The sequence below is a fragment of the Carya illinoinensis genome, chromosome 8, assembly GCF_018687715.1.
Source record: "Carya illinoinensis cultivar Pawnee chromosome 8, C.illinoinensisPawnee_v1, whole genome shotgun sequence".
NCBI lineage: Eukaryota > Viridiplantae > Streptophyta > Magnoliopsida > Fagales > Juglandaceae > Carya > Carya illinoinensis.
Genome location: NC_056759.1, coordinates 1,295,368 through 1,308,665, shown reverse-complemented (window position 1 = coordinate 1,308,665; position 13,298 = coordinate 1,295,368). Strand labels below are relative to the sequence as shown.

Sequence of the window (13,298 nt, the reverse complement as noted above, 5' to 3'; positions counted from 1 at the left end):
TTTTATGGCACTTTTAGATTTGTTTGGCAACGTGACTGTTCTAAATTATTCTCAAATATTTTCTTTCAAAATAATTTCCAAAATACCATGCTACAACCATAGAGATAGGCCATCGAAGAAGGGTTTTTTTTTTCATACATTTTTTATATTTTTAAATATTTTAAAAACCATAATTTTATTTAAAAATATTTATTTAATCATTAAATAAAAAAATATATGTGGTCACCATCGGTGACCTTTTTATGTGGATAAAGTATTATTCTTTTCAAAATAACACTTTTAAATTTTAAATTTTTTTTCTTTTATGAAATTAAAAATATTAAAGATTTAAAATTAAAAAATATTTTATATTTGGATGAAGTTTTAAAATAAAATATTCAAAATAATCTTAAAATATTTAAAAATAATTACGTTTCCAAACGGATTATACGTACGCTGGTAAGTTTGTACAAAAGTAATTACCTAATTGCACGTGTTTGGTACGTGCGGTCACCGCAACGGACGACGTTCATGGTAATCTCTCGAAATTGCAAGCGCTTCCCCAAAATCGAGACCAGCATTGTACGCCAGCGCATTTTGTGGTCCCGATTCGTTACACATTACGCTTCCAACTTCTTTCCTATCCGTCGGATCCATTCTCCATCCAACGGCCTGTCAACTTCCACGGCTCGCCCCTGCAAACCTTTGATTTATGCCACTCCTCATGGCTCATAACCCTCCACGCTCCCACTTACACATCCGTCAGATTTGGACAAATCTCTCGGCTAAGATCTCTCCAAACAGACGTCGACTTATTTACTCGCTGTAACATAATTGTCCCGCTCTTTTCTCCCTCTGAAAGCCGAAGAAATTTGCTGTGCCTGTCTCTCTCTCTCTCAATTGCTTGTAGACGCAATGCAAGAGCAAGCAACGAGTTCCATTGCGGCGAATTCTCTGCCTTCCAGCAGCGAAAGATCTTCGAGCTCCGCTCTTCAACTCGAAGTCAAAGAAGGTCGAAACTTCCTAACTTCGAAAAAAAAAAAAAAGTTTAGTCAATCGGGTTATCCATTTGGTGATTTTTTGTCCTCTTTGATTCCACGATTATTTCTATTTTCCATTATTGGTTTTGGGAAATGATGAAAAATTTCTAGAGCTGAAGTTATGTTCACAAATTTTGTAGCTTTCCTTCTTTTCTTTTCGTTTCTTTTTCATTCCCATGTGCGGTAGTTTTCTTCTTAGTGCCAAAAAAGAATTTCCGATCCGAGTCACAAAGTTGAAGCTTCAAACAGGGTCTCTCCGTGTTTTCCCGGGGAAATTCTCGCTTCTAACATTACGCCCATTTTAATATTTCTGTCTTTCATATCTTAGGTTTGGAGAGTGATGAGGAGATCAGGAGAGTACCAGAGATAGGTGGTGAATCTGCGGGGACCTCAGCCTCGAGACGAGACAGCGGTTCAGGGGCAGGTCCAGACCGGCTTCAAGTGGCAGGGGAAGGTCAGAGGAAAAGAGGCCGAAGTCCAGCTGACAAAGAAAGCAAGCGTCTAAAGAGGTATTAGCTTATTACGGTTCTGCCCCTTTTCGATCTATCCGTTTTGTTTGGGTGAGGTCAGATGCATTATAGTAATATTTTATATTTTGTGCTGCAATAAATGGAGAAAAGGTTGCTGAGGAACAGAGTTTCGGCTCAGCAAGCAAGGGAAAGGAAGAAGGCATACTTGACTGACCTGGAAACGAGGGTGAAAGAGTTGGAGAAGAAGAACTCTGAGCTTGAAGAGAGGCTGTCCACCTTGCAGAACGAGAATCAGATGCTTAGACATGTGTGTATTTCACCATTACATCATACCATAGTAGCATCATTTCTTATGTGTATACTATCGTAGCATCATTTTTTTAATGATTATACAATGGTAGCATCATTACCATCATGATGTCAACACAATTGCTCTTTGGGAGGGCATGGTCGGTATTTATATCTATTGCATTTTTGTGATCCCTGCATCAAAATTAAGTATTTTTATTGCCAACTACCATTGCGTGCCTATGTGTGCAATCTGTCAATTAGAAAATGAACATGGGAGTGGTCATCATATACGATGTTTGTGGGCCATTGTAATTAGATCTGCAGTATTATCACTTTTCCATCGATGATGGAATGGCCATGAGCTTGTTGATAATGATCTGACCGAGTGGGTGAGGGTCCACGTGACCACAGCTCCATGTTAGGGTCTACATGATCAAAGCATATTTGATTTGATAGCTATATAAGCATGGGCATGGGGCAATACAAAACGGATGGTATGAAGTGTCCTAAAGAGTTATGTTGTATGCTACACGCTTATTCCATTCTTATTCAGTTATGTTGTCGTGGCATCGAACATTGACCTTTGTAAAAAAACTAGAGCCGATCTAATTATTGTTGGGCAGTACCTAATCAGCGCAATGTGATTGGAGTGGGATGTGAGTATAGCATATAGCATAACTCTAAATATGGTTCCCCCCTTCCCCACAAAAAATAGAGTGTTAGAGTGATGCTCATAATCCACTGTCTCATGTCCATGACGGTTGTGAACCACCATATGCATTGGCATCCATTTTTCTTTTTGGCTGAGTTGGGGGCATCCTTTGAATCCCCCCTCCCCGGCCAGGAAACATGGCAGATCCATGCCGGAGAGAAAACAGAAAATATGAAAGGCCAATGTGGTCTCAGCCACAAGCAAGTTATATTTTTCCCAGAGATTGTTAACCATGTTCAACAGCATCCTTTCTTAGGATAAGGCTGTTCCTGTTTTGTAGCTTAGTATTCTCGATTTTTTCGCTTTATTAATAAAAACTTGTTTGGGTTGTTGGTATATGAAGCTTGTCAAGTTATTGGAGGATTTGGCATATATGATCTACCTGCGTCTTATCTCAAACTGCACATCGCGTGACATCTAATTACTTGCAATTTATCAATTTTGATTTGCAGATATTGAAGAACACAACAGCAAGCAGGAAAGGAGGAAGTAATGGTGCTAATGCCAATGATGGGTCTTTATGAGACAGAACGAGAGCAGGGTTTGTAAGATTAATATATATATAGGATGTGAGAGTACTAATAATTTTAGGTACATAGGGAAGTATCGGGACAGAATCTTGACATGCTTAATCCTAGATTAGTGTTTCCCAAGGATTTCTTCATCTTATATTTCGTTCTCATACCACTTTCTGATATCAATGCGTAATGCCGGTTGCGAGGATTGTGATGATCATATCTGGCTACTTGCTATGCCAGTAACAGTGGTGGCTGATCAGTGACTATGGTTATGGTGCCAATGGCGGAAGGGTGGTGACGGTGGAGTGTTGATGGAGGCTGTGCAATAGGTTCTGTCAGGGCTCGTACCGCCTTGTGGACAAATAGTTTACTTATGTAAGCATCTTAGGAGATTATTGTATTATCCTTGGAATCCATATGGTTAAGATGGTTGTGTCAATTGAAGAAATTCTGTCCCCTGCAAATCCTCGCTAGAACGCATTTAGTTAAGATGGTTGTGTCGAGACTAAAGTCTTAGCATATCAATCGGTTTCTTGAAATTTGTAGTCTTTATCAAATGGGGCCTAAGGTTTCCAAGTTTTTCTCTTTTTAATTCTTGAATTCATTATGGCCTCAAAACAATTTGAGATGTACTTGAGTAAAAACCAAGTTGTAGTATATTTTAAGGTAGTTTTATTTTTAAGTGGTTAATAAAAAAATTGTTTAAAATGTAATATATATATATATAAATTATGTAATATATATAAATTATAATAATTCAATAAAATTTAAAATGAAAAGTTGGTGAGTTATAAATATCTCTTGAATTAGTGTAAAATAATCTCATTCCTGAAGTTGTAAGAGCATTCTCATTGATTTGGTCAAATTTATCTTTAAATTTAATTAATATCAACATTTTTTTATATTTGTCTATTTCATCTAAATTCAATCTCTATATTGGATTAGCTATTCATTCTCTGTATAGTAATAAAATATAATTAAATTAATATTTTTTTAAAAAAAATTATTTTTATCACATTTTATAATTCTATCAATTTGATATTATTAATAATTATATTATAATTAAATTAATATTAAAAAAACATATTTTCAAAAGTCATTTAATAATTTGAAATGAAAGTGTAGAATATTTTAATTGGTGAAATGAAAGTATAAATGAAATTGTAAGAGTGAGAAATTAATATTTTAATTTTTATTGAATAAAAGTGATCTTCTATATTTAGTCAATTATTCTAGTAGAAATTTAAATTATTTTAGATATGTCTAATCTAATATAGAATATTTTTAACATAATTATATCCTATTTGGCCAAGTTAACAAGATTAGAGGTGTTCAATCCGGTACCGGATCGGGAACATGGGTATACCCGACCCGGCTCGGATTTAGATAGGGTTTTGGACCAGATTAGTTCGAATTATGATTCAGACCGAAATCCGGGTGAATCCGGATTTTTACAACCCATAAATTCGGGTTCCGGATTCAACCCAGTTTTATATATATATATATATATATATATATATTTTAATCTAAAAGCCAATATTCTACCATAATTTTTTCAAAAAAAATATTGAAAGGCATAATTTTTTTAATATATAAAGCCAAAATATAATTAAATTTTGTTAAAGTCATGTTGAACATTGTCCATAATAATAAAAATATATCAAAATGGAAAACTAAATTTTATGTAAAAAATAACTAAAGTTAGAAACAACGAATTACCATGCATTAAAAAAAACCGATATTTATCATGTAAAATGCATGCAACACATAATACAATTCCCTACATATTACATTATTTGGTATTTATACATTATATTACAAAACACAAAATTATAATATATGAAAATTACATATCTAATGGTAGGACTGTATTGTTCATATCGTCTGACCCCTCTGGTTTCCTGCCATTTGTATTATTCATATCGTTTGACCCGGTCCCTTAAGTTATTAGGGAGCATACGTTGGGACATCTACTATTCTGCATCAGTCCTTCTCACTCTCATTTCTTATACTTTCATTGTTGTGGATTGCAGATATTTCTATAAGCAGCACAAGAAAAATTGATCATATAGCAGCTTATTCCATTCTAAAACTATTGTGGGTTCTGAAAAAAATTTCCAGCCGAGTGAGTGGATGGAATTGTGAAGAACAAACCTAATTCAAGTTTCTATTGGCAATATGTCAGTTAGCAGGTTAAAATAGAACTGTAGAATTGTTGAGAATAAACATGCCTGAGAGGTATTAATTGGATACCAAAGAAGTATAATGCATGTTTGACATGTGATGAATAGAAGGTGGTCTGATTTTCAATAAGCCTGTTAGTTAGAAGGTCTAGATGAGGTGCATATGCACAAAATTCAAAATATTTGAACATAATCATCTCAAGATGTTACGATAGTAGCTTGCTAAGAGAATCCTGAGGACCAAAGAACAATCTGCATATTACCAATAAGTAACAAGAACAAGACCAATCAAGAGATGGCTATGAAAACAATAAAAGGCTATCTCCCAAACATATGTGCCTGTTGACAGGTTTTGCCCAAGAGAATTGAGGAAACAAAAAAGGTAAGGTATAAGTTAAAAATGCCTTCAGCTCTAAAGCATGAGCTGAAGCCTGACAATGTGGTCAATCTTGCTATCTATAACTAACTGTGAATTTAGTTTAAGGATTATATCTTACTAACCTCAGATTACGCAGACCTCACCAAAAGCAGAAGGAGGATTTCTTTAGAAAAGCTCTTGATTCCACCACTCCAGACCTCAGAACATCAGTAAAAATTCAAAAACTAACCTCTCTCTCTTTCCTTTCTATGCTTAACTTTTCAAAACTATTATATAAGCCCCATCTACAGTCTGGGCACAGAGAATGAGAAGCAAGCACACAACATCTATCTAAACAAACACTGAATGTCACCAATATCTCTTGTGGGTAAGTATAATTTGCTCCAGAAACGGCCAATCCACACCAAGAAATAAAAATAACCACAAAGACAGATACAACAATGCAAGTAAAAGAAACAAAGAGCCTATACACATACTACATACATGAGGGTGCATTCTCTATACACCCCTGCAAAGCAAACTACCAAACCCATGGATCCATATTCCAGAAAACATATATATATATATACTCCTCAAAGATTCTATAAACCCAAATCTAACCTATAAAACTACTCCTCAAATATTCTATAAATCCAGATCTAACCCACAAATATATTCCTCAAATATTCATTCATTTAAACATTATCATCAAAATAGACCCAAATCAATAAAAGTAAAAAAATATCATTAAATCAAAAAAATGAGGTATTTACCTTTGTCAACCAAACCTCCCAAACTTTTCTCAGCAGGAGGATCTGCAACTTCTGATTTATAAACTCGCACAACACAATATTGGGATTTAGAGACAAAATGTCTTCATTATACAAAAAACGTGGCCAAGGAATCGAGTAAATTAGAAGGAAAAAGAAAATCAAGTGACTTATTGTACGGTAACCAAATAAGAACTGATGACTAACACTAGGGCTCCATTTCGCTACAAACAAGTAGAGATATAAGAAAGAAACTCAAAACTCAAATGCATTTTTCCACAAAATGCGAATCTGAGAAAACGAAAACCCTGCACCCAACTTAGTATAAAACAAAAATATTTGTTAAAACTTCCACTTTCTCGCTCCGTTTTCTCAGGAACCAAACATAAAGAGAAAGAGAGAGAGAGAGAGAAGTCACTCGCTTTCTTTGACTGAAGGAGCAGTCTTGTGGTCAGCTGTCTTCGAAGTCACAGGAAGAGATGGCAGCAGAGAAGCCGTGCTAGTCGAATGAATTGTTCGAAGGTTTGGGCTTGGAGAGAGAGAGAGAGAGAGAGGACCGCGAAGAGAAACTCTACTTAGCATCCGGTTTAAAATTGCTACACCGCACACGTGATGTGGTGAACCCGGTCTGGCGCCACATCACGGTTCTTAGCTTTGCAGGAAATCCTCGATCCCGATTCCGATATCCTCCATTGAAACAAGCTATAGCCTCTCCTCATGCTCGATTTCATCACTGAAACCCTTCCTCTCCTATGCCCCTCTCTCTCGTGCTTCTCTCTCTCTCTCTCTCACTCTCTCTCGTATTCCTCTCTCACTTTCTCCCGTGCTCCTCTCTGTGATTCTAAGGCAAAGTTGTCCCTTGTAAATTCAAGTCGACGTCGAAGAGAGACCGTGCCTGCATCCAGGGACCAGATCTGTGGCCACGCCACGGTAAGTTTTCGACCGAAACTTGGTTTTTGGTTCTCCAGTAAAGTGACGGGGTAAACTAGTTTATATGGTATACACTGATTTTTTGTTGGTGAGGCGTGATTGGAGTATGTGATTGTATGTAATTTTTATATGCAGGTTGTTTTCTGTAAACTTTGGCATGAATTTTTGAATTTTTCTTGTGCCCTTCAGCTGTTTGATGGAATTACCAAGCTAAATGGACATTGTGTAGCCCGTATAAGAATCAGACTGGGTTTTATGGTTTTATTCTTTGAAAAGTTTTTGGTGGGGGATATACACAAGTTAGTTAAAGTGGTGCTGGAGAGAGTTTGATGAAGTTGAGGTGGATCTGTTTCGATAAAATCGCAGACTTACAATGCCCAGAACCATAACTACCAGTGCACCTACTTGAGACTTCAAAGCACTGGTCATCAAACATTTATGGGTCATGTTGGGTTTGTGACTTTGTTTGTTTCACATGTTTTTCATTTCATTTTAATGAGCCCCATTAGCCAGTTGATATATTTAATTGTTACGAACCATAAACCAATCTTTTCATCCTTTTTTTCTTTTGTTTTTTGTGCTGGGAATTGCTCATTAATCATAAACCAATGCCCAGATGATGCTAACGATTTGAACCATCTACACTAAAATCAAAGGAATAAGAGTACTCTTTAATCGCTTTAGTTAATAACTAGCATCAAATGGAAGGGCATGACCTATACAATTAAGACCATCAGAGAGTTAGCTTTTCCTCTTCTTTTCCTTTGATACAAGTAACAGGTGTTCCTAGTATATTGTATAGGTGATACACTGATCATAAACTCCTTAATTCCGATTCATTTATAAACTTATAAAAAGAAAAATAATAAAATCTTATTCATACTTGGGCTCATTAAAATTAGCCCCTCAGTGCATTTTTTTAACAAAAAAATAATATTTTGTATTGCTTCTCAATTTCCGGGGTCTACTTTCTCATGTGAAATGCTCGTACAGTATGCAGGGAGAAGTAAGATGTGAATTTTGAGCGGATACTTCAATTGATAGAGGATAACATTCTGAGAAGAGAGAATGCAGTTTGGAGAGGGAGGATGGCGTATTATTGCGCGAGTATGAAGCTTAGAAAGGGAAGATAAACTAAGAGAGAGAAAGAGACAAATGTTTAGAAGGTTGAGGTCGAGTAAAATTTGCGGAGGTTCAAGAATAGAAATGCATGAATATTATTGTATTTGTACTGGGTTGAATCCATTGTAATAGTTTCTACTTGGTTTGAATAAGATATAGGGCACATGTAAATAGCTGGGTATTTTCTCGATAGTTTTTGTATGGATCAACTGTAATGTTACTCCCCCTTTGTTTTCTGCAAAGCACTTGGCCATTGAGGTGGTCATTATTTTATGCATAACTGAATTGCGTTAAGCCTGATTAGGTGTGAATTTGCAGGCTGTTGTGGTTTTGATGTACAAAAGGTATAGTGAACGTTTCAGTTATGGTTAAGTTGGTTTTTTGTTCTTTATGGTTTATATTCACCACAAACTAGCAAACCAAAAAAAGAAAAAGCCTAAGAAAAAACATATTCCAAGTAGCTTGGGGTGAAATATTGGAGAGGATGGGAACAATCAAAAGCTGTTCTGCAGGGATGGAAAAGCTTTAGAGTAGAACCGAGCTTTTAATAATGGAATGATATGTTCTGTGTTTTTAATTAAGATAAGATTGCATTTAATCTTTCTACTCGATTTTTCTTTGGTTTACTGGTAATGGGGACTATGATGCAGAGCTTCTTCCATGCAGAAACACCAGGGTATCTTTAATATCTTGTTTTTACTTCAAAAGAGATGACAATAAATGCTCAGGAAGAGAGTTATAGCTTAGATGCACCTAGGTATTTTAGGACAGATTCCAAGCAGCTTGGTATAGCTTTAGAATCTCCAGACGATGCTCATGATCTACATAGCCAATCTCACAGGCCAAATCCCACCAGAAATTGTGCATTAATTATTTTTATAAATAACAATGAGATTCTCTTAATTAAGTTCATATACATAATCTGTAACCTTCTTCACTACAGTGGAAATACATAATCTACACAAGCTACAAAGCAGGGTCTCCACAACACTCCCATGTGGATGCACACATGCTATACATCATCTACACAAACTACACTATAGCATCTCCACAGCACAAGCTGCTGCAAACAAAACTGTCATACATAATCTACACAAACAGCATCTCCACAACTGGACACAACCATCATACATAATCTACACAAGTTGCACAACAGCATCTCCACAACACAACAAGCTACTGCACACAAAACCGTCATACATAATCCACAAGCTGCACAATTGGGCAAAAACCAAACTGCCAAAAACTCTTCCAAGTCCAGTCACACGATTCTGCCAAAAACAATCACCAAGTTCTTGCACCTACCGGATCCTAAGTTACAAATGATCATTACCAGCACATCTCTGAAAACAGCACAAACAGATTAACAGTTAATAATTATGTCGAGTAATTTAGTAATAACTGACTAGCACATTAACAATTAAACTAGTCCGTACATTGTTTATATTTTCAAAATCTCCATGGAATTACACAGGTGAGTCATGTGAGAGATATGGGTAGAAAATAAGGGCAAGAGGATGATTACCTGAAAGGAAAGGTAGTGTGTTGTTGCTGCTGCTGTCATGCATCAAAGATGGAAGACCATGACCATTTGGCAAAAGAAACAAACACCCATCGTCTAGCCATCTTTCATGTCTATGTGAGAGAGAGAGAGAGAGAGAGAGAGAGAGAGAGAGAGAGAGAGAGAGAGAGAGAGAGAGAGAGAGAGAGAGAGAGAGACCCCAAGTAAATGCATGACAAGTAAAGGCAAATCTCATGATGATCATGTCAAAATCAAACAAATTATGCAATCTGTAAAAGTTAAAATTGAGAGGGCACATAAAGAGAGGTAGAGAATCAACATGTTACATAATACCTTGAAGATATATTGTCAGCTTGTAATTAGTCAAATATATTTTGTAGGTTTGATGGATTTATAAATATATAAAGTAGCTTCACCCCTGAATAACCAGCTTCACCCCTAAATATATAAATACCTTGAAGTAGCATTTGTTAATGAGTTGGTTGCATACCTATTTAAATGTGAGTTTTGTTGTGCAAAGAGAATTACTTTTGGACTGTTTGTAAACTTGTATACCGACCCTGCTTGTTAAAGTGGTACCTTTTTATACTATATGAGAGAATATATGAGTATTTGGTTTATCCAAACCTCAAGTCCTGAGGTGAAAATGTTGGGAAGAGAATGATTACCACACTCTGTAGCTTATAACTTTAGTTAAAAATTAGAAAATTGATGCAGAAAAGGACAATCAATCTACTTGTATGGAAAATCATAGAATCTAACCCATGTGGAAACTCTGTTTGTTGAAGATGTAAGAAAATAGAGTCTGTTCTATGTTCCCACCGGATAAAAAGAAGATGAATGCTCATACATATTACAAACCTGGATGGGATTTTACATAAGACTCCAAGCACTACTTGGTCCCTGAAGGCAATCCATCTAGAATCCTAACCACAGCACAGCTCACGAATGGATTCTACCTATACTCGTGTATTGGAAATTTTACAATGATAAGTCACGGCAATGGTTCTGCCTACAAAAAATCTGGAACCTCTCCCCCACCCTAAAAGAACAACTAGCAATCCTAACGTTCCAAAATAACACCTCGTGACACAAAAAATACCTCATAAGCTTCAACTGTAGAGAAACATCTCAAGCTTCGATATTCAAAATAACAACATCAACACTCGTAACTACCCTAAGCTTCAGTATGTACCAAATAATAATTTGTAGAAACAGAAAAGAAGCTCTAGTTTTCACAATGACTTGCTCGAAATCCCAAATAAGACATAAAGATCTTAGTTTTACCCATTGAGGACCATTACAAATGCAACGAAAGCCATTGAAAGAGAGCTTAAAGCAAAGACATTATCTTTGGGGGCATAGTTTTCAAAAAAGAACAAATATTTGAAGCAAAAGCTAATGAAAAGAGATTTACCTTGAGAGAGAGAGAGAGAGAGAGAGCTGGGCCACACAATTTGAGAGATTTACCTTGAGAAAGAGAATGCTCTGAACAGATCGTCGGCAGGGATGAAGCTTTCTTCGGCGGTTCAAAGAGAACACGGACGAGTACGCCGATGCAGTGGAGCACATATGAAGGATGCTGGAGCGCGCCGGAAGGGGGGTGGGCTGGAGAAGATGTCGAATGGCAGGGGCGGGAGAAGATTTCAAATGGGGGGATGGAGGACATTTGCCAAATAACACCAAAACGCACGTTCGAGTAACAAACTAAAAAAAAAAAGATATTACACGTCAGGTGTGCGGTGTAGGCGGACGTATAGAAGGACTCGGACGGTGAAACATCTATGGCTGGGTTACTTGGGTGAGTACTGTGTTGCTTAAGATTTTTTTTTATATATAATTAGAAATTCGGAACCCGGATTTAAATTGGAACCCAGACCGTATAGGTCCGGATTATGTAATGCAGATTTCGGTCCGGATCAAATCTGAACCAAAAATTCATAACCAGAATTTGATTTTTCGAATTCCGGTCCAGCATGGATGAACCGTCATAAACGAGATGCTGGGGGGATTGTGCATGTCGCCAAACAGTACAGAAGGAAGCAGCGTGTAACTTGTAGTTTTCGACGTTTCGTATCACAATCATTTTTTTTATCATATCATTCTACGTAATTATGTCTTAAAATAAAGGATATTTTTATAAAATATTTTATAAAAAATAACTTTAAATTATAAAAATATCTACATTCCAAACACAGAATTATAAAACAAAACGTTAATAAAATGTATTGCGGAAATCATTACTCATTTATAAATAAAAAATGTTATTTGAATGGAGAATCTTTATCAATAAAACTCCATGTTAAAAAAAAAATTAATAATTAAAAAAGTGATATTTAATAAATTAGTATTTTTTTAAAATATATAAAAATGTTTAAATAAATAAATAAATAAATACATTATAATAAGATACCTGTCACCTAACATTGTCCTTTATAAATAGGTTAGAAATAATGCATTAAAATCGAGTCCACCGACAGCCACTATGAGTTCGGAACCTGAAGCTACCGACATTTACCGGTCAACCCACGGGACAGGCTGTTAACAGTAGACAACAAGTATTGTTAAAATCGGGAAAAAACCTATTGACATTATACGATACCTGCCCTTCCGAACCCACTTCGATAGAGACAGCCTAGCGGGAACTACTGCACTCGTGTCGCAATGTTATTGGGCAAACCGAATGAACGTGAATTTTCTCTATGTTTAAAACCAATCTGATATTGACACGTCTCAAACGAATTTATATTTTTCTACGAGTCAACGCGTGTGAACTGTGAAGTTTCAACCGTATATGCAAAGTGGCTTTAAGTTGGAGTGAGCCGTACTGTACCCCGGCTCACAATTGGTAAAATAATTTAAATATCTCTTATATTTATTAAATAAATAATATTCATACTCTCATTTTAAGAAATAAGCATTACTCTCAAGATGAAATCAATCTTAGATGCTACTACTCAATCTCAAATGCTAATAGACAAATATTTGTTTATGTTTATCTAATCCAATCAATTTTCTTTTGCATTATTCGTATCATTTAAAATAATAAAATATAATATTTATCACAAATTCTTTTTAAAATAAATATTAACGTATTTAAAATTGACAGATAACTTATATCTTATATTTCAACTTTGATTTTAAATAATAGTTATAAAATATTAAATTATAATATTTATAAACATTTAATGTGTTATTATATTTTTAATCTGATGTCTAGAACACGTCGTTCATATAATTTAAATAATAATATTTAATTTATAAGATTCGTACTTTTAAGTTTATCTTTCAACTTAAATTATGTTACGTAAATATTTTACTATATGTATTATCTACGCCAGCTTATAAGTAGAATTTCTTATTATTAATTAATTACAAAATCTTGTATTTTAAATTTAATTTC

General features: G+C 35.4%; 1 protein-coding gene and 1 long non-coding RNA gene across 3 annotated transcripts; one reads left to right on the top strand and one right to left on the bottom strand.

Moving 5' to 3' along the window:
* The first annotated feature begins 820 nt into the window (after window positions 1-820).
* Window positions 821-3,474, top strand: LOC122318413 (transcription factor HY5-like). Its single transcript, XM_043135720.1, has 4 exons — window positions 821-991; window positions 1,348-1,528; window positions 1,640-1,796; window positions 2,945-3,474. Exons 1-4 carry the CDS (start codon window positions 895-897, stop codon window positions 3,014-3,016), a joined length of 507 nt encoding a protein of 168 aa, XP_042991654.1. The 5' UTR covers window positions 821-894; the 3' UTR covers window positions 3,017-3,474.
* Window positions 3,475-4,711: 1,237 nt separating this feature from the next.
* Window positions 4,712-6,883, bottom strand: LOC122318702. Of its 2 annotated transcripts, none has more exons than XR_006244901.1 (2): window positions 5,695-6,883; window positions 4,712-5,049 (listed from the first exon to the last, which is right to left on the bottom strand). It is a non-coding gene; the product is annotated as an uncharacterized LOC122318702 (long non-coding RNA). The 2 variants fall into 2 exon arrangements; XR_006244900.1 differs by having other exon boundaries at window positions 6,325-6,883.
* Window positions 6,884-13,298: the final 6,415 nt, after the last annotated feature.

Bases quoted from the DNA above. Each gene is read 5' to 3' on its own strand.
- LOC122318413 (XM_043135720.1), top strand. From the start codon at position 895: ATGCAAGAGCAAGCAACGAGTTCCATTGCGGCGAATTCTCTGCCTTCC. The intron at 992-1,347 runs GTCGAAACTTCC...TTCATATCTTAG, and splicing joins TCAACTCGAAGTCAAAGAAG to GTTTGGAGAGTGATGAGGAG. The intron at 1,797-2,944 runs GTGTGTATTTCA...TTTGATTTGCAG, and splicing joins AGAATCAGATGCTTAGACAT to ATATTGAAGAACACAACAGC.